At 41.6% G+C, this 22,610-nt stretch overlaps 1 protein-coding gene across 1 annotated transcript; it reads left to right on the top strand.

Annotated features, from left to right (window-relative positions):
- The first annotated feature begins 611 nt into the window (after nucleotides 1-611).
- Nucleotides 612-2,915, top strand: LOC106608742 (NK1 transcription factor-related protein 2). The gene is made up of 2 exons (XM_014206847.2): nucleotides 612-1,071; nucleotides 2,296-2,915. The coding sequence occupies exons 1-2, from the start codon at nucleotides 858-860 to the stop codon at nucleotides 2,910-2,912; spliced, it is 831 nt and encodes a 276-aa protein (XP_014062322.1). The 5' UTR covers nucleotides 612-857; the 3' UTR covers nucleotides 2,913-2,915.
- The last annotated feature ends 19,695 nt before the right edge of the window (nucleotides 2,916-22,610 follow it).

The following is a 22,610-nucleotide window of genomic DNA, read 5'->3' on the forward strand; positions in this document are numbered from 1 at the left end:
ATCTATCACAAAACCAGAGTAAATAATCAGACAACATACATACTGCGTTTGCTCATATTGTGGCGCAGACCTGCCTGTAATCATGTGGATCATATAGTTAATTTGTATAATATATAATCCACATCAATATATAATTATAATACAGGACTGTTGGGTTATCCAAAACTATTAGTATTGGAAATCTATTCCAAACAAGCCAAACTATGTACCTATTAGATGCGTAATGCTGAATGAGGTCTCGCTTTATTTTTGTTGTGTGCACTGTGCATAGGCTATCCTGGTGTCCCTTTTGAATACAGCAACAGAAACATTTGCCTACATGGCAAAAATGACTAACCAACATTTTAAAACTCTCAAACACTCAAACTTTTTACAGATAATAATTTAAAAAACGAATTATAGAGTGCAAATCGAGGATTGTATCACCTATTCTTTACATTGCAGCAGAGTTGCTCGTACAGTTTTATTTAGCAACCTGTCAACTATTCACTTTGGGTAAAGGAACGGATGTCATTGGATTTAATAATATGGGTGATTATCGACGAACGCTTTAAACCAACTACGGGACGTTGTGTGAAACGCTAACGGGGCTGTCACGTGGGAGCCAGAAACCGCGTCTCTTCGAATCGAGCGGAGAGGACAGATGCTTTAAATATCTCACTAACCTCCCTCACCGACCACTACTTGTCCAGACTGACAGAGACATCTGAGGGCAGGTGCACTTTGTGTGACTGCCATTTGACCAGTTTAACCAACGTTTAAAGTGCAGAAAGTATGCCAAGTGCTTACCCAGACGCGTAATATCAAGCGCGAGTTCCCACCTCTTCTCTTTGATCAATTTAGAGGGATTACAAAGGATGCTGGATTCCAAGGATCCTAATGTGAAAATGACATCTAGTCATAGGATTTCTTTTTCTATAATTGACATATTGGACCCAAAGAAATTTAATAGCAAGAAGAAAAGCGAACTTTCTCCAACAAAGGACAAGCTTCCTTTGCTGAACGCAGGACTGGCACATTTAGAAGCGGACACTGGCGCAGATGGAGAGCCACTTGAGCGCATGGAAGCAGGTAAAGATGCCACAAAACTACAGACAATAACGCCTTTTTGATATGGCTATATCTTCTGTTCTTTTTTGTTTTAAGGGAACGTTGTGGATCAAACGTATGAAGCCAATGTAGTGTGCTTTATTAATTCAGTTCAGCATAATTTGTGTTTTGCATTATTACATGACTTATGTCCATACAAATTTAAACATAAGGGATAAAATAAAATACATACTATGTCCATAGTTTATACGATATAGGTCCAATGGCCAATATAAGAAACCCCTATAGCTTATTGGTTCACTGACCAACTAAGAGTGGCTATTTTATATCAGATAAAATGTTGTCATCTCTTTATGACCTTCCCTTAATTTCCAAGGCTAGGTTTCCTTTTCAGAAACCCACAAAGGGTAGCGCCCACAGCCCGGTGTGTGATTGGCATTGGGACAGACTGGCCAGATAATTGTTTAAATCGTCCCATTGAGGATGCCTTCGCTCGCTTTGATCGATATCCCATTACTGCATCCTGCATATCTCCCTCCAGCACCTTGCAGGTACAAACTCCAAACCCCATCCATGTCTGATCCTAAATATCGTTCGATTAAAACTTCCCTTTAAATAGATGACATTTATCGATCCACCCACAAATATGAAACTCCATTAGGACGTCATGGGTAGATGGTGGAGCAGGATTTAGCTGGGATTTCTCTCCGCAACATGACATTTGAGGCGATTTGTGATTTATAAATTATTTAGGGATTAGAGGCCAAGCCACCCTAGTCCCCTTCTTAACCCTCGCTTCGTTCCACTCGCACAACTCCCAGATTTGAATCAAACACATTTTACAGTTACGCTATTAGGTAGGCCTATTTTCGACTATTTATTGGTGTTACGGATTTCACACAGTGGAAATGTTCAGAGTCTTTAATTAATATACTCATATTTTCCATTTAAGGGATCATACTTTATTTTTTTCATTCTTACTTTATGCATAGATCTCAAACAAGCTACTGTAAACATAGTTTAAGTGGGAGTTATGGCTCTAGAGAAGAGGGGCGCTCAGGTGGCACTGTCCATTCAGCACCACTTTCCACTTGGCACATGCATGCACTTCCTCATCAACATGCTGCTGCTTTTTGAGATCTTATTTCCCTATGTATGAGATCAAAAACATGAACATTTGCAGGGAATTGGATTAGCTCTTGAAAAGCCCAATTACAGTACTAATGTTAATGTCTGTGTTCACAGGCGAAGACACAAAGACTGACCACTCAAGTAGCGCAGAGCACCAGGTAACCGTCAGCAACCCACTTTTAGTACACTCAGCGACTGAGCCAGAGGAGCAAATAGAGGGGGACGTGGACAGCATCAGCAGCACCCCCGAAACTTCAGCCACGCATGACCTCTTGCCCCACAAACGGCGGCGCTCGGATCTTGGTTGTGCCAAGCCGCGACGCGCAAGAACTGCCTTCACCTATGAACAACTGGTGGCTCTGGAGAACAAATTCCGCTCTACGAGATACCTGTCCGTGTGTGAGAGACTCAACCTGGCTCTGTCCCTCAGCCTCACTGAGACGCAGGTCAAGATCTGGTTCCAGAACAGAAGAACCAAGTGGAAGAAACAGAACCCGGGTGCGGACAGCACGATGCCTCCCGGGTCCAACTCTTTGGTCAGTGTCAACCCAAGCCCTGTGACTTGTGTGTCGAGTTCAGCCAATTACCAAACTTTCCCGTCTTTCAGCTCTGGGAATATGATCTTTCATACTGATGGTGCGGTTCCTTTGTCGTCCACTGGAGGGATGTTACATCCCTTCTTACCCAATGGTTATCATCTCCAGCCGTCCTACTTTACTCCACATTTATGAGACATAAATTCATCTATTGCGACTTGGTCACATTGTGATAGGAGGGTTATAATTATTGGACTCTCACAAAAGTGTAATTTTTAAAGCTGTCTGTCCATAGACCTAATGACAGACATCAGTCTGCACCCTTAAATGGTTTGTTCAGATGATGGAGAAAAATGTTCTGAAGGAGCCTGATATGTAAGGCTTCATTTCAGATATATGGGTGGTGAACAAGACTATTTGTTATTAGTTTAAATATCTGATGATGTTGATAAAGCTGCTTATCATCGATTTCCTCTGCAGCAATGTAATAAGAAAAAACTGCTGCATGCAGATATGTAGAGTGTATGTACTATAGAGATTGTTGGCCTGAATAGTGAACTGAATAGTGAACCAATATCCTGTTTTCTCTTTCCCTGTATTTAAATCTATCTGGAGCAAAATGTGGCATGATAAAAAACCCATCTCTCCTTACTGTAGGTTTGTAGGGTCTCACTCACATGCTTTCACTGTTCATATCTGTCAATCTTGAAATGAAAACATTTAAATTAAAAACATATGTACAACATATAGTCCTAATATATTATGAAATATGTTTTTGGTTTGGGTGGTTAGAAGCAAGATGGAATTAATTGTGCAAAAAACAGAGATCATTTAGACTGTCACAGAATGAACTAGGATCATGGATGCCAAGCTGGTGAAGGAGGTTTAATCGCAGATCAGATTAATTTGATTCGATTCTGTATCTCCTTCAGGCCAGTATAGCTCCGTGTTATTGATGTCAAACATTAGATTTTTACACCACTACAAAAAAATATTTAATTTGCAAGGACTGACTCAATTGCGCAATTCAGGATTTATTTTTATTTTTTATTACTAGTGGTGTGGTGATGATGTTTATTACTTGTGGTGATGATGCACTTGAGATGAGTGTTGTTGAAATGCATTTTGGATCACAAAAAAAGGTGGATTATTTTGTTTTAGTAAAAGAGCAGCTCTGTTTAGTGCAGATAATTGTAATTGTTTTTATCAACAATGCCTCCATCCAATAAATTCAGAATGTTTTTTGTATACTGCCATCTCTTGGATAAAAAAGGTCAGACTTCAAGGGTCCTACTACATACATAAGCACTGACAGAAATATGCTTCAACTACACACTATAACCACAGAGAGTCGCCATCTCCTCACTTTGTGCTGTATACCTAATAAGTAGTGAGTGCATGAAGATCAAACACTGATTCAACTACATATCTTGGTTTCACAACACTGGTACTACTGAGGACCTAGTTTGTATGCTAGTAATATTGGTCATCTAATAATGGTTTGTTGACCGTAAATACACAAGTTCAACTCAAATGTATGTATATTAGAGTAAATGCATAGGCTCATTTGTGTTCAGTAGCCAGTCAACTTCCATTTAGTTTATTGTATAACCGTGTGCCTATGGTTCTATTTAGTACTTTTCCCTCGTGTGCTTTATTTTGAATTTATTTACTTAGTGATTTAATGTTAATTTATTCCTAGCTTGTGCTGTGTTTTGGTTTACTTATTTACAGGACTTCCTTTCCTTTGAATTCGGTAACCCCTTTTGAGTGCTCGTCTTGTTGTGTCAATGAGGGAATGAGTGTGTTAATTAGGGACCTGAGCTACGACCCCCACAGCTGAGGAGTATTGGGATTAATGATCTGCCCCTGCACAAAGGCAGCTCTCCGACAATGTTCAGCAGAGATTCAAGCCAGCAACGAGAGAAGACAGGTGCAACAGGCTGTGTTCAGCCACACCACTACCATTTTTTTTTTTTATAAAATAAAGTGGGATACATTAATTGCACTATACCGCTGCTACACCTGGCTATCAGCGGAGCCTTGTCTGGCAGCAAAACAGTTCATTCCGCCTCATTTACTGCCTTTAAAAAAAACATTGCTGATATGGCTGACTTGCTTAAACAAATGTGGTTTCTACTGACAATTGAGATGTACAAACTATAGCATAAGGGGACAACAAGCGGATAAGAGGCAATCCGTTATTTCGATTAAGACATTGAGCGAGCTAGGACGGACATAGTCAATATAACTATTTGTTCAGCACTTTTGAAATGTACAGCTACAGAATTAAGAACATGGGGTGTTCTTACAGTGTTCTCCCTGTACCCTTAGTCAGAACCATAGGATAAATAAAGGGGGCATATAAGCAGACAATGAAAGCTCTTACAACATTCAATGATTACATTTCTCAAAAACAGGTTATAGGCTACATGTGCACCACAGTAGGCAAAATTAAGAGGTGAAAGTAGACCAAATTATTAGGGTGAGGCACATGGGCTACTAACAGCTTACACAACATACATTTAGTATCACTTTCTTAGCTACATTATACACATCTCCCTGGCATATTACGTAATTTATGCAGCAGCATACAAGACATTTTTGGACTCAAGTGTGCTGTGCTCACTTGAACAGGAAGGTGGTGCGGCGGTCCATCGTGGGCAAATTCTGTCATCAAACTTTGTCATCAAAGTCTGGCATTCTCTGGATTTATGGTGCTTTCAAGACAACTGGGAACTCAAAGAAAAAAAAGGTTGAATCATGATGATGTCAGTGATCTTCAGGTCGTAGCTCTAGTAAGAGGCAGATTTCCTGATTTACAATTCAGAGTTGGATGAAAGTTCAAAATGTATTTTCCCAGTCGTAGTTCATTTTTCCTGAGTACCCAATAGGGGGGCTATAGCCACGTCACAAATCTGCGTAGCCCCAGTTAAGCCCCCTCAAGCATTTTAGTATTTTTTTAATTTTTAAATAAAGAAATATGTAAAAGTTAATAACCAGCCATTCTGTTCCCAATCTGATCCCTGGCTGCGTGCTCGTGCCGCGCGTTTATCCTATGACTGGTGTGTGTGTGTGGGGGGGTGTCTGGTGTGTGTGCTTGTGCACGTTAGGCTACATTATGTGAGCTAACTTCTAGCTAGCTAGTCGCCCATCTCACCCCATTGCGATGGACCATTTTCTGATCAAGAGATGAGTGTGGGTAGAAAATGAAAATCCAGACCCTGTCTCCGAGGGGGCCAAAGAAGAAGAGGGAGATAAGGAAGATGAGTCGGAGAGAGAATCTTGTGAGTCACGACGTGAGGGAGCACCAGAGCAGTTCGTCGCTGCTAGCTGCTCCACAGCCACCATTAGCTGCACTGTTAGCACAGCCACCGCACCCTCTGATTTAAGCCAGTCACCTGTTGAAGAACCAGGGCACCCTCTTCTTTGGCTTTATCCAGCCACAAAAGTTGGACAGCAGGATCGCTACTTCAATTGTAGCTGGTATGAGGATTACCAATGGCTGGAATATTCTATTTCAAAGGACTGTGCTTTCTTCTTTGCATGCTGCCACTTTCAACGTCCAGGAAACCATGGTGGAGAGAAGGTGGCATTTACCCACAAAGGCTAGTAGAACTGGAAGAAGGCGACAAGTTCGTTCAAGACACACAATGCTAGTGTGGAGCATAAATATACAATGCTCTAAGTGATGGAGATTCAAAAATAGTTTGAGAGAACAGAGAGTATATGAGAGCAGTTGTGGAGTCATTGCGTTACACCGCATACCAGGGACTTTCACAGAGGAGACATAGAAAACGACATGGCTGTCAACCAGGGAAACTTCCTTGAACTTTTACAGGTCATAGGCAAATTCGACAAAACAGTTACACAGAAAATCGCAGATAATCCTAGAAATGCTAAGTACACGCATCATGATATACAGAATGAAATACTTAGCAAACTCTCGACTCAGCTACCTTGCCTGCCTGTCCATACATGCAGAAAGAACCAAGGCCCTGGATGTCCAGAAGATTATAAACTAATTTGCACTGAACCACAACAACAGACGCATCGTCCTTCTATAAAACAACACTTGGTGCGTAACTGAAAGACCTTTTATTTATTGACAGAGAGCGCCTGTCCGGTGGTAGGAACATGATTCAATCGCACTGATCTGGATCTGGATGGAACAAGAAGACGCATGCATATTGTCGGCCAGTCTTCCTACAAGTATTTTTTGCAAAAGGAATATAATTGCTAAGATTGTGATGACAGCAGCTCGTTTTACACCATGTGTGCACAGTTGACTGGCATAGGTAGGCTAAATTCACTTCTCATTGTGGCTGTATTGTGGATATTATTCCTTTCATTTCTGTCTTTGTGATAGACATTTCATCCAAAACATTATTATCAATGCACAGTTGTCTGATTATGCATATGGGATAAATGCACTTCTAAATAGTCATTAACTATTTTCTTAGCACCCCCATGTATTGGTCAAGCCCCCCCTTAACACCGGGAGAGAAAAAATCCTGGTGCAGTGCCTGTCTAGGCTATGCTTCACAAATTTGAAGATCACAGTACAGTACGGCACAGTCTAGTACAGTAGAGCACAGAAGAGTACAATATGGTACGGTACAGGACAGTAGAGTTTTATTTAGTAGACTACAGTACAGTATTATTTTAGGCTAGCTAGCATTAGTGTGTCAGCCTAAGCTTTAGGGCCTAACTGTACATGTGCAAATTGCCTACATGGCAATCGTCAAATGTTTTTGGGAACTGGCAAAATAGGTGAATGTTGATCCACGGAGGCAAAAATGTGAACGTTGATCCATGGAGGCAAAAAGGACAATGTCAGAGTTTCATTCAATAAGAGAAAATGGAGAGTTGAAAATAAAGAGAAGGGAGGGACAGAAAAGTAATGTTTGGGAAAGATTTGGTGAAATGCTAAAAGAGGATGCATCATGTGTGATTGTGAGGCGCTATACACATTTGACAGTCACAATATGGGGACTTCAAATAGGCCTATGGCACATCAAGGGAACTGTAACCTACCTGTTCAGATGGGTTAAATGGAAACTGAAACCTGGACACTGACTGTATGTCTATAACCTCACACATAGCCTTAATATGAATTCCTGCAGAATTAAGCATTTCCTGAAGTAAAATTATACACCAAATGCAGGCAAAAGTTTGACTGGGGAACAGGAGTGGAGAAATGTGATTTCTTTCTTTTAGCATCTTGACAGAATGCAAATGCGTAGTTAGATACCCTCTGTAGAGTTGCTATCTTTATCAGCATCATAAAAGCTGATAGTATTTTACCACATAAAATATGTAAACAAGCAGAACTGAAATCTTATCAAAAACATGTTGGGTCGTATATACAGCTTTCTATTTCCTTACAAGGTCAAACTGAGTTTTTAGAGATATTGCATTTTCTCCCTGGTCCTTAAATGTCATTGCTCTGCGAAGAAGCAAAGATGACCAAAAAAACTTCACAGATCTCAACTAGATTTAAGCATTCATTCTATCGATTCATTACATTATTCTGGTGAGCAAGGGTTTATTTAGTCTTCTAGGGCAACATACAGTGCCTTCAGAAAGTATTCAGACCCCTTGACTTTTTCAATTTTGTTACATTACAGCCTTATTCTAAAATGTATTAAATAAAAAATATAAAAAAATCCCTAGCAGTCTACACACAATACCCTATAATGACAAAGCGAAATCAGGTTTTTGGAAAACAGAAATACATTATTTACGTAAGTATTCAGACCCTTTGCTATGACACTCGAAATTGAACTCAGGTGCATCCTGTTTCCATTTATCATCCTTGAGATGTTTCTAAAACTTGATTGGACTCCACCTGTGGAAAATTCAATTGATTGGACATGATTTGGAAAGGCACACACCTGTCTATATAAGGTCCATCAGTTGACAGTGCATGTCAGAGCAAAAACCAAGCCATGAGGTCAAAATAATTGTCCGTAGAGCTCCGAGACAGGATTGTGTCGAGCCACAGATCTGGGGAAGGGTACGAAAACATTTCTGCAGCATTGAAGGTCCCCAAGAACACAGTGGACTTCATATTTCTTAAATGGAAGAAGTTTGGAACCACCAAGACTCTTCTGCCAAACTGAGCAATCGGGGGAGAAGGGCCTTGGTCAGGGAGGTGACCAAGAAACCAATGGTCACTCTGACAGAGCTCTAGGGTTCCTCTGTGGAGATGGGAGAACCTTCCAGAAGGATACCCATCTCTGCAATCAGACCATCATGGTAGAGTGGCCAGACGGAAGCCACTCTTCAGTAAAAAGCACATGACAGCCCGCTTGGAATTTGCCAAAAGGCACCTAAAGACTCTCATACCATGAGAAACAAGATAACCTGGTCTGATGAAACCAAGATTGAATTCTTTGGCCTGAATGCCAAGCGTCACGTCTGGAGGAAACCTGGCACCATACCTACAGTGAAGCATTGTGGTGGCAGCATCAGGCTGTGGGTATGTTTTTCAGCGGCAGGGACTGAGAGACTACTCAGTGCAGCAACGCTTCCCATCTAACCTGATAGAGCTTGAGAAGGATCTGCAGAGAAGAACAGGAGAAAATCCCCAAATATAGGTGTGCCAAGCTTGTAGTGTTATACCCAAGAAGAACTCAGGCTGTAATCACTGACAATAGTGGTTCAACAAAGTAGAGTAAAGGATCTAAATACTTATGTAAATGTGATAAATTAGCGAACATTTCTGAAAACAAATTTTTGCTTTGTCATTATGGGGTATTGTGTGTAGATTGATGAGGGAAAAAAACGATTTAATCAATTTAACAATAAGGCCAAAACGTAACAAAATGTGGGAAAATTAAAGTCGTCTGAATACTTTCCGAATGACCTGTATAAAGACAGAAGAGAAGCTTCTATCTAATTGTAGACAAGTTGACTAACAAATAGCATGCCAAAATGTCAGAAGTAATAAACAGAAACATATCTAAATCAGGCAACAACCAAAAAATCCTGCACCCCCTGTTAAAAAATCGTTCCGCCGTCCCTGTCTGTAGCCTTCAGCGCATTTTCTATTAGCGGGTTAGGGTCGGGTGTGGGCCTCAGATTTTTACATCTATTCCAGGGGTTGCTCATGGGTTATTAGCAATTGCGGGCAGGTGCGGGTGAACAAATAGCTGACCACGCACCACTACAGTAGAGTACAGTACAGTTTAGTTTAAATCTGTAAAGTACAGTAAAGTTTAATTCAGTACATTAGAGTAAAGTAGGGTACAATACAGTACAATATATGAATGAATGAATTACATTTTATTTTCGTGTCAAATCACCAATTGGCAACTCATCCCTTATGGGATTAATTAACACATAAACAAACCATTTTGTTAATTCAACAATACAATAATTCACTATGGTAATTAAACTATAATTATTTTCCGGTGTTCTCTGCATTGCGCATCGCATAAAGAGTGAAAAAAGAAAAGGTAAAAATCAATACATACAGTTCAAGTCGGAAGTTTACATACACCTTAGCCAAATACATTTAAACTCAGTTTTTCACAATTCCTGACATTTAATCCTCGTAAAAATTCCCTGTCTTAGGTCAGTTAGGATAACCACTTTATTTTAAGAATGTGAAATGTCAGAATAATAGTAGAGAGAATGATTTATTTAAGCTTTTATTACTTTCATCACATTCCCAGTGGGACAGAAGTTTACATACACTCAATTAGTATTTGGTAGCATTGCCGTTAAAGTGTTTAACTTGGGTCAAACGTTTTGGATATTCTTCCACAAGCTTCCCACAATAAGTTGGGCGAATTTTGGCCCATTCCTCCTGACAGAGCTGGTGTAACTGAGTCAGGTTTGTAGGCCTCCTTGCTCGCACATGATTTTTCAGTTCTGCCCACACATTTTCTATAGGATTGAGGTCAGGGTTTTGTGATGACCACTCCAATCACTTGACTTTGTTGTCCTTGAGCCATTTTGCCACAACTTTGGAAGTATGCTTGGGGTCATTGTCCATTTGGAAGACCCATTCTCAACCAAGCTTTAACTTCCTGACTGATGTCTTGAGATGTTGCTTCAATATATCCACATATGGATAAATGCCATCTATTTTGTGAAATGCACCAGTCCCTCCTGCAGCAAAGCACCCCCACAACATGATGCTTCCACCCCCGTGCTTCGCAGTTGGGATGGTGTTCTTCGGCTTGCAAGCCTCCCCCTTTTTCCTCCAAACATAACGATGGTCATTATGGCCAAACAGTTCTATTTTTGTTTCATCAGACCAGAGGACAATTCTCAAAAAAGTATGATCTTTGTCCCCATGTGCAGTTGCAAACCGTAGCCTGGCTTTTTTATGGAGGTTTTGGAGCAGTGGCTTCTTCCTTGCTGAGCGGCCTTTCAGGTTATGTCGATATAGGACTCGTTTTACTGTGGATATAGATACTTTTGTACCTGTTTCCTCCAGCATCTTCACAAGGTCCTTTGCTGTTGTTCTGGGATTGATTTGCACTTTTCGCACCAAAGTACGTCCATCTCTATGAGACAGAACGCATCTCCTTCCTGAGTGGTATGACGGCTGTGTGGTCCCATGGTGTTTATACTTGCGTACTATTGTCCTGAGGGGGACACCAAAAGTAGTGCTGTAACACATAGCCTACATTGTAATATGGTAAATGTATATTGAGGAACCAAAGAAATTACATTTTCATTTACGTCATTTAGCAGACGCTCTTATCCAGAGCGACTTACAGTAGTGAATGCATACATTTCTTTTCCCATACTGGTCCCCCGTGGGAATCAAACCCACAACCCTGGCGCTGCAAACACCACGCTCTACCAACTGAGCCACACGGGATAAGGTGTTTGCCGTACTCCTAACTACCGGTACCCAAAACTACACAACTAATCACAACAGCAATACCATTGCCTTTAACAAATCTTAGTTCAGTCACCAGTTTAAGTTGAGAGTGGGGGTATCCATGGCATTTTCCAATTATGTTCCTATTTTACAAGTAAAAAAATTTGAGAACCTTTCATAATGTTGCCAAACAAAGACTCAATAAACTTACCTGTGACTCCCTGTCTCTGCCAGTCTGTCCCTGCATATCTGTCCCCAACTCTGCTGTCTGTGTGCCACCTGTTGCCTGCTCTGCCTAATGACATCATTGTGAAACATTTCCATTAGAATTTAATTTCTTTCTTCTGAACATTTTATCAACTAGTCTTTGAGATATTAGGCTACTAGGGTTCTTACTATGCGTTTTGGTGTATTGAAAAATACTCTGATGTCCGTCTTTTATTTTTCTGCCATTTTTCTACCTGGCTGGCTGGCTACACACACAGTGTGTAGGTTATTTACAGTAGGAGATGCCCATCTCCTATTTGGGCTTCGATCTAAAAGGTAGCTAGCAAATGTGAAACGGATTAAAATGACAAGAGTTGACAGCTGTATGAGTTCACAAGTTACACAACATATGCTGCAACCTTTTGTAATTTTAATAGATTGTTTCATATTGGCTGGCTTCCAACAATAGCTGAATTTGCAAAGCTTGCGAGCACCAATTCAGTTTCAGTGGTGTTTGCTATAATCTTTGCTACCCGGGTTAAATAAAGGTGAAATAAAATAAATAAATAAAAGTTCCCTTGCGACAATTTAGCTTTTGCAACGAGACCATTAAATATATTTAAGACAATGGTAGAAGAGAGTGTAGTTCTGTTCAGTTTGGATTTCAGTTTATCGCTAACCTTATCACAGGGACTTTGAAGCACTAACTTACATCATCTGCATGCTGATCTTGGAATAAATTGACGATAGCAAAGATTCCATCTTTGACGACGCCACATAAATGGAATAGGTACTAGCTAGCTTAATAGTTAATATTTGCGCGCTAGCTCTGCATATTCAGCTAGTGTGTGCGCAATTGACTGGATTAACCTCACGTCAGTTATGTGCATTGAGTGCCTTTCAGACAGTAGATACGACCTCTCTGTTACCTAGCAAGCTAAGGAACTGGCAGTGGATCTAACCATTGTGAGGAAAAGGGTGGGGGGGTCGCAATCTTTTGAAACTTAAAAACGCGCTATTAAGTGTCTATAATCAGCACAATTGCTTTCATTGCGTATTATTAATATTATTTAAATTACATAGTTATGTTTCAGTGATATATTGGGGGGGACAAATCATATTTTTCCCAGGATGGGGGGGTCGTGTCCCCCCCGTCCCCCCCGGGATTTCCGCCCCTGATTGTTTGTACAGATGAACGTGGTACCTTCAGGCATTTGGAATTTGTTCCCAAGAATGAACCACCATTTTTTTTCTGAGGTCTTGGCTGATTTATTTGGATTTTTCCATGATGTCAAGCAAAGAGGCACTGAGTTTGAAGGTAGGCCTTGAAATACATCCACAGGTACACCTCCAATTGACTCAAATGATGTCAATTAGCCTGTCAGAAGCTTCTAAAGCCATGACACCATTTTCTGGAATTTTCCAAGCTGTTTAAAGGCACAGTCAACTTAGTGTATGTAAACTTCTGACCCACTGGAATTGTGACACAGTGAATTATAAGTGAAATAATCCATCTGTAAACAATTGTTGGAAAAATTACTTGTGTCATGCACAAAGTAGATGTCCTAACCTACTTGCCAAAACTATAGTTTGTTAGCAAGACATTTGTGGAGTGGTTGAAAAACAAGTTTTAATGACTTCAACCTAAGTGTATGTAAACTTCCGACTTCAACTGTAATAGTAAATAAGGTTATCCGAACAACAATAATTACATCCCTTGAGCAGTACAATAATATACACTACCGTTCAAAAGTTTGGGGTCACTTAGAAATGTCCTTGTTTTTGAAAAAAAATAACATTTGTCTATTTATTAAATAACATCAAATTGATCAGAAATACAGTGTAGACATTGGTAATGTTGTAAATTACTATTGTAGCTGGACATCTGGTGTGGCCACCAGCTGCATTAAGTACTGCAGTGCATCTCTTCCTCATGGACTGCACCAGATTTGCCAGTGCTTGCTGTGAGATGTTACCCCACTCTTCCACCAAGGCGCCTGCAAGTTCCCGGACATTTTTGGGGGGAATGGCCCTAGCCCTCACCCTCCGATCCAACAGGTCCCAGACATGCTCAATGGGATGGAAATCCGGGCTCTTCGTTGGCCATGGTAGAACACTGACATTCCTGTCTTGCAGGAAATCACGCACAGAACGAGCAGAATGGCTGGTGGCAATGTCATGCTGGAGAGTCATGTCAGGATGAGCCTCCAGGAAGGGTACAACATGAGGGAGGAGGATGTCTTCCCTGTAACACACAGTGTTGTGATTGCCTGCAATGACAACAAGCTCAGTACGATGATGCTGTGACACACCGCCCCAGACCAGACGGACCCTCCACCTCCAAATCAATCCCGCTCCAGAGTACAGGCCTCGGTGTAATGCTCATTCCTTCGATGATAAACGCAAAGTCGACCATCACCCCTGGTGAGACAAAACCACGTCTCGTCAGTGAAGATAACTTTTTGCCAGTCCTGTCTGGTCCAGCGACGGTGGGTTTGTGCCCGTAGGCAACGTTGTTGCCAGTGATGTCTGGTGAGGACCTGCCTTAGAACAGGCCTACAAGCCCTCAGTCCAGCCTCTCTCAGCCTATAGTGGACAGTCTGAGCACTGATGGAGGGATTGTGCTTTCCTGGTGTAACTCGGGCAGTTGTTGTTGCCATCCTGTACCTGTCCCGCAGGTGTGATGATCGGATGTACCAATCCTGTGCAGGTGTTGCTACATGTGGTCTGCCACTGAGAGCATGATCAGCTGTCCGTCCTGTCTTCCTGTAGCGCTGTCTTAGGCGTCTCACAGTACGGACATTGCAATTTATTGCCCTGGCCACATCTGCAGTCCTCACGCCTCCTTGCAGCATGCCTAAGGCACATTCACGCAGATGAGCAGAGACCCTGGGCATCTTTCTTTTGGTGTTTTCCAGAGTCAGTAGAATTGCCTCTTTAGTGTCCTAAGTTTTCATAACTATTACCCTAATTGCCTACCGTCTGTAAGCTGTTAGTGTCTTAATGACCTTTCCACAGGTGCATGTTCATTAATTGTTTATGGTTTAAGCATGGGAAACAGTGTTTAAACCCTTTACACTGAAGATCTGAAGTTATTTAGATTTGTAAGAATTATCATTGAAAGACAGGGTCCTGAAAACAGGACATTTATTTAATGAAGCTGCCAGTTGTTGACTTGTGAGGCGTCTGTTTCTCAAACTACACACTAATGTACTTGTCCTCTTGCTCAGTTGTGCACCGGGGCCTCCCACTCCTCTTTCTATTCTGGTTAGAGCCAGTTTGAGCTGTTCTGTGAAGGGAGTAGTACGCAGCCTTGTACGAGATCTTCAGTTTCTCGGCAATTTCTCGCATGGAATAGCCTTCATTTCTCAGAACAAGAATAGACTGACGAGTTTCAGAAGAAAGCTTTGTTTCTGGCCATTTTGAGCCTGTAATTGAACCCACAAATGCTGATGCTCCAGAGACTCAACTAGTCTAAAGGCGGCCAGTTTTGTTGCTTCTTTAATCAGAATAACATTTTTCAGCTGTGCTCACATAATTGCAAAAGGGTTCTCTAATGATCAGTTAGCCTTTTTAAATGATAAACTTGGATTAGCTAACACACGTGCCATTGGAACACAGGAGTGATGGTTGCTGGTAATGGGCCTCTGTATGCCTATGTAGATATTCCATAAAAAAAAGTAAAAAGCAATTTCCAGCTACAATAGTCATTTACAACATTAACAATGTCTACTCTTTTTCTGATCAATTTGATGTTATTTTAATGGACAAGTGCTTTTCTTTCAAAAACAAGGACATTTCTAAGTGACCCCAAACTTTTGAATGGTAGTGTACATACATACTGTAGCAAGACCAAGGGTGTGGGGTTCTCGTCACCAAGATCAACAGAACAGGCACCAGTAGCACAAATAAAATGCAAAGGGGAAGTTTATTAGGGATTTTTGTACACGGGAAAAGAAGGGGGAATTCACCAATCACCTCACAGTCCACAAGCCGTTCTCTTTGCCGGTTCCTTTTTCCAGGGGTACTCCTCACAATCCGGTCTGGTACACAAGGGGGTTAGTCCGACAGTCCAGGTCACAACATGTTATCTCACAGATAGTATTCTCTCTTCTCCTACTCTGCCCTGTTGTGCATGCTGCTTCCCCCCTTTATCCCCAAACACTCCCTGGCTTAAGGAGTTACAGTCTTGCCGAATTGGGGCAGGAAGTCCATATAAGGCCTGGGGGTTGAGCCAACGGACTGCCAGATATCTCCCCTCACCTCTCTCCGCCAGCTACCACAGTACATACACACACACTGTATATATACACATACATACATACATACATACATACATACATACATACATACATACTGATTAATAAATACAAACAAGCCTATACACAATCTATATACCGTACACACGTGCCATTCACCACATAGAAGCTAAATATTTTAGCAGTTTAATTATAGGTAGCCCTTTTTCTTTTATTCCAGGCTTTATCTAAATATTCCGCAAATGGAAAACATAGTGGACAAAAAAACATTTCAATTTCTCCTCATCACTCAGCTACATAATGCCAGGGTATATCTGGTGTGCTTTCTGGAATAAGAGCAAGCGTATATCGGGGTAGAAAGGGAAAAAGAGGATAACATTTGTTTCATTCTCTATTTCTTCTAGGTCACAATCGTTATAAAGTCTATCCTCTTCCATTTCATCACAATACCAACCTGTTTCAATACGCAGAGGCAAGATCCCTGATCTTAACTGTGCACATAGCGATCTCTTGCTTTTAGGTAGGTTATACATAATATATCTCTCACACACAAATTCACCCTTAATCAATCCAAAGGTTCTCAATTTGGGTTTATGATTAATCTCTTCCACCCATTCCTTTTTCATATTACATCAACAGTTGTTTTTTAATCATATCTATGTCTCCCTTAATTTGGTTTTTGTACAGATGTTCAGTCAGACTGTTGAAAAAGGTCAGACATTTCAGTTGCCCAGGCTCCCCTTATGGATAGATTGAAAAACTTTACTAGCTTTTCTGGCAGTTACTTTTCTTCACTATACCCTTACTGTGCTCTACTGTATTGTACTGTACTCTACCATACTCTAGTTTTCTTTATTGTACTGTGTACTGTAATCTACTGTACTCTGCTGTGCTTTACAGTACTGCATTGTTCTGCACTGTGCTGTCCAAACATGTGAAACATAGACGTCTATGATTGGTTCAGATTTGGTCCGGACCAGACCAAATCTGAACCAATTAAAGACTTCTGGTCATCCATCATGATTTTCAAGAGAATAAGAAAACCAAGGCCATCCCTCTTTTCCCGTCCCTTTTTTATTCACCATACCTTCCATAGCTCTCCATTAAACTATTAGTATCAAATGTATAGGACATGTATCTCCAGAAGAATATGCACTGACAATGTGTGTCTGCCTTTATTATGGTGCTGGTGGTGTGTTTGTGCCTTTATTATGGAGGATGAAAATGGCACTCTTTGTAGAGCAACCAGAGGGTATATACTGTGGTAGACCACCCATTTACAATATTCTGTACGTCTTCAGCCACCGTTCCATCCACTGCAGGGAATCTCATATGCACGTACTATCATTAATAACCGTGGCTTTAGTACTGTGATACACGGCCACAGCAAGAGAAAAACCTTCACTTAGCTTTCAATTACAGGATGCTTCTACCACACTGACTGCTTTGATCTGTTAGTTCTCTTTATGTGGGCGAGTGGGAGAGGAACTCCCTTAGACTTTGAATGAATGCCATGTCTTCTGACAGCAGTGGAGATTGCTTTCTGTGTCACTGCGACCCCACTATCTGCCCCGTGACATCCCCCAATTGTTTGTTACCGTTGTGTACATTCAACCAAAAGCTAATATAGCAAAAGCATCAGAGATGATTTATAATCTGTCACAGAAATTGGAATCTATCTCCCCCAAAGCACCCAAATGTATTTTAGGGGATTTTAACAACTGTACTTTGCACAAGGTCCTGCGGACATACCACCAGTATGTGAAATGTCACACTAGGAAAAATAAGACTCTTGATTTGTGCTACAGGACGATACCAAATGCTTTCTCTGCCACCATCAGGCTTCCCCTGGGGACATCAGACCACAATGTTGTCTACCTCCGGCCAACCTACTGTCAGCTCCTGAAGAGGGAGAAACCCACAGTTAAAACTGTCCAGATCTAAAATGACAATAGTATCACTCGTCTCCAAAGGTGTCTTGACTGTACTATGTGGGAGGTATTTGAGGACAGCAGCTCTGATCTTGATGAACGTACAGATGTTGAGTCAGTTGTGCCTACTAAAACCTGTAAGATCTTCCCTAACAATAAGCCTTGGGTGTCAAAAAATCTAAAATCTCTACTTAATAGGAAGAAGGCAGTTCATGCTGAGGGTAATAGACAGGCTTTAAGAGATGTACAACGTGAGATCAAAAGACCGATACTGGTGAACAAGGAGGCATAGAAGCAAAGGGTGGAGAGGACCCTCTCAGGAAACTCAAGGCTGGCCTGGCAAGGGATTAAATCCATGGCTAGTGCCCCCCACAGGGAAAAAAACAATACTGATCTTGGGAGACATGAGGGCCAGAACATGCAGTGGATGGAATGCAGTGAATGTAGTGGATGGAACTCAGTGGATGCAGTGGATGGAACTCAGTGGATGCAGTGGATAGAACGCAGTGGATGCAGTGGATGGAACTCAGTGGATGCAGTGGATAGAACTCAGTGGATGGAACTCAGTGGATGCAGTGGATGGAACTCAGTGGATGCAGTGGATGCAGTGGATGGAACTCAGTGGATGCAGTGGATGGAACACAGTGGATGCAGTGGATGGAACTCAGTGGATGCAGTGGATGGAACTCAGTGGATGCAGTGGATGGAACGGTGGCGGCAGCTAATGAACTGAATGTTTTCTTCTCAAGATTTGAATCTGACGACCTTGTGTTGGAGGTAAAACCAATGGAAGCATCATTACAAATGTTTGAGAGGGTTGTTGTTAAATAGGCTGATTGTTGTGAAGTTGTTCAGGGGATGTAACTAACACAAAAGCACTGTGCTGAACAATTGGTTTGTGTTTTTACAGACATTTTCCAATCCTCGCTCGACCAGCAACACGTGCCAGTATTGTGGAAAAAAATCTATAATCATACCCATTCCTAAAGCATCTAATCCCTCTGTGATGGATGACTACCGGCCTGTCGCCTTGACATCCTTAGTAATGAAACGCTTTGAGAAAATTGTGAAAAGTCATATTCTCAGTGCCACCCAGAAGCTCCTCTTCCTGTTTAGTTTGTCGATCAGCCCAGCAGATGAGTTGATGATGCCATTCTTACTCTCCTCAACATGGTCTAGAGACATCTAGAGGGTGTACTCTCCTCAACATGGTCTATAGACATCTAGAGGGTGTACTCTCCTCAACATGGTCTATAGACATCTAGAGGGTGTACTCTCCTCAACATGGTCTATAGACATCTAGAGGGTGTACTCTTCTCAACATGGTCTAGAGACATCTAGAGGGTGTACTCTCCTCAACATGGTCTAGAGACATCTAGAGGGTGTACTCTCCTCAACATGGTCTATAGACATCTAGAGGGTGTACTCTCCTCAACATGGTCTATAGACATCTAGAGGGTGTACTCTCCTCAACATGGTCTACAGACATCTAGAGGGTGTACTCTCCTCAACATGGTCTATAGACATCTAGAGGGTGTACTCTCCTCAACATGGTCTACAGACATCTAGAGGGTGTACTCACCTCAACATGGTCTATAGACATCTAGAGGGTGTACTCTCCTCAACATGGTCTATAGACATCTAGAGGGTGTACTCTCCTCAACATGGTCTATAGACATCTAGAGGGTGTACTCTCCTCAACATGGTCTACAGACATCTAGAGGGTGTACTCTCCTCAACATGGTCTACAGACATCTAGAGAGTGTACTCTCCTCAATATGGTCTATAGACATCTAGAGGGTGCCAAATCCCATGTCAGGGTTTTGTTTGGTGACTTTTCTTCTACTTTCAACACAATCCAGCCTTACATTCTGGCACAGAGACTCATTAGGGACTTCTCCTCAGATGGGGGGGGCACATTTTGTGACTGTTGGACTTCCTGAGTCAGAGGTCACAGTGAGCTAAAGTAGATCCCCACGTGTTGGACATACGCACCACCAACACAGGCTCTCCTCAGGGATGTGTTTTGTCCCCACTCCTGTACATCTTGTACACTAATAGTCAAACTAGTTCCCATCCTGACAGACACCTTGTTAAGTTCGCTGATGACACTGCCTTGATCAGCCTGTTGCATGATGATGAGGAACACCATGGCCCGGTCCTAAATTACTTTGTAGAGTGGTGTGACCAATCACACTTTGTCCTAAATACCAACAAGACCAAAGAGATGTGCATAGACTTCAGAAAGTGTACAACACCTACCACTGTAACATCTATCAGATGTTACATAGAGATTGTAGAGGTATACACATATCTGTGTCTCCTCTTGGACAATACGTTTCAGTGGAATAAATGTAAAGAGTCAGCAGATTGTACTTTCTCAAAAAGCCGGGATCTTTTAATGTTGACTGTACTATGCTGACTCTGTTTTACAAATCTTTCATTGAGTATTTCAACTTTTGTATTGTTTGTTGGTTTGGCAATGCCAGTGTCAGCCAGAGAAATATGCTGAGAAGGATTATCACCACAGCAAGCAAGGTACTTGGAGTCAAACAGACAGGCCTGGATGAAATCTTTAAGGACAGGGCCCTCCGCAAGGCTCACAAAATAATTTTAGACCCAAGCCACCCCCTGTACCTGGACTTTGAACTACTCCCCTCTGGGCGCAGGTATAGGGAACCCCTCAGCAGGAAAAACACAACTAGACAATAATTTGTGACAGGGGTGATATCCCTCCTAAATAGCTCGGGCTAATGTTCCTATCGACCCAGTAAGGCCACCAGGCTCGTTTATTTTTATTGGTATGTAAAGTTGTATTGTCAATTTGTTTTGTTTTGTATTTAAACGCCTCCTTAAATGTGTACATGACACTGCAACAAAATGTCCCCATGGGGACAATAAAGTCAGTAAAGGAAAGGAAAGTAATGCGAAGGGAAGGGGAGGGAGGTAACTGTGAAATGTGTCAAATTTCCTCTTGACATCAGCTTGACATCTGGAGGGCTGAGGACTGGCAACATGTCACCAAGGGGCTGGTATCTATGTCATCCTTCTACCTCTCTTGCTTGCTCTCCTCTGTCTTTCTCTCTCTCTCTATCTCTCTCGCTCTCTCCTCTGTCTGTTTCTGTCTCTCTCTCTCTGTCTGTTTCTATCTCTCTGTCTTTCACTCTCCTATTATGCTTCACAGCAAGCAGTCTTGTTGCTATGTACATTGCTGGTAAATGATCAGTCTCTGTCATAGTGCACAGTGTTTCATTCCAACACATTCACAAAACCAAGTTGAACATGTATAGTCAACACTTATAATCTATATTTGATGAAAGGCAGCATAATTCAAGTTTCCATTGGCTTTTTGATGGAGGCTCGCCAAGGACAATGCACTTAATCAAATACAATACGATTTTATTTGTCAAATGCTTCGTAAACAACAGGTGTACACTATCAGTGAAACACTTACTTACTGGTCCTTTGCCAACAATGCAGGGTTAACACATTTTGGGTGAAAGCCAGGCAGGCTGGCCCAAACCAGCATCTGGCTCTGGGAGTCCTGGGGCTTTCCAAATCCCTATACTGTACAAAGCCTTTTCCTATGCTTTATTATGCTTTAATAACACACATTCCCTTGCTTAAAAACCACAAGACCCTCAGCATGTGATGAGGAAAAATATCTACTTTAAAGTGTCCCTTTCACTTCAATGGCATCTTAGCTTTTTGAAAGTTTTTATTGTCGTAGTTAGCATCCCAACACAGTTGTTATGATAGGCTTTGAGTTATCTGTGTGTTTTATGGTTTTCTTGTTTCCATGTTTTGTTATTTAGCTTTAGTTCAACTCTTAACCAGTTTCTACATTCCTTTTAAAGTTACTTATTTTCCAAGAAACTAATGTGTGTGTGCTCGATTGTGTGTTTGTGTTGGAGTGTACTGTGTGTCTCCATGGTACCCTGTGGATTCCAGTGCTGGGAAGTAGGGACAGATGGGGAAATACATTTCAAAAGGAAGCTGATAAATCGGCGCAGCGTTGACGGTTGGACTTCCTCCCCTTAGAGTGGAATACCACGTGCTCCAGAGTTAGTGGTCACACATCTTGCTGATGAAGACACTCATGTCATGTTACCCTCGCCCCCCTTTTAACCCCCCCCCTCAGACTGGGGCGAAGATTGACCTTCCAACAGGACAAAGGTGGCCCAGCTAGAGCCCAGACTTGAACCTGATCTAACATCTCTGGAGAGACTTGAAAATAGCTGTGCAGCAACACTCCCCATCCAACCAGACAGAGCTTGAGAGGATCTGCAGAGAAGAATGGGAGAAACTCCCCAAATACAGGTGTGCCAAGCTTGTAGTGTCATACCCAAGAAGACTTGAGGCTGTAATCGCTGCAAAAACGTGCTTCAACAAAGTACTGAGTAAGGGTATGAATACTTATGTAAATGTAATATTTCAGTTTAAAAATAAAAATAAAAACCTGTTTTTGCTTTGTCATTATGGGGTATTGTGTGAGATTGATGAGGGAAAAAAATTGATTCATTTTGGAATAAGGCTGTAACGTAACAAAATGTGGAAAAAGTCGAGGGGTGTGAATACTTTCTGAATGCACTGTATATCCATGGTGTCTGTTGGGGTCATTTGGGTCTGAGGGGGTGGAATCCTGTTTAAA

Source organism: Salmo salar, chromosome ssa01 (assembly GCF_905237065.1).
Source record: "Salmo salar chromosome ssa01, Ssal_v3.1, whole genome shotgun sequence".
Classification (NCBI taxonomy): domain Eukaryota; kingdom Metazoa; phylum Chordata; class Actinopteri; order Salmoniformes; family Salmonidae; genus Salmo; species Salmo salar.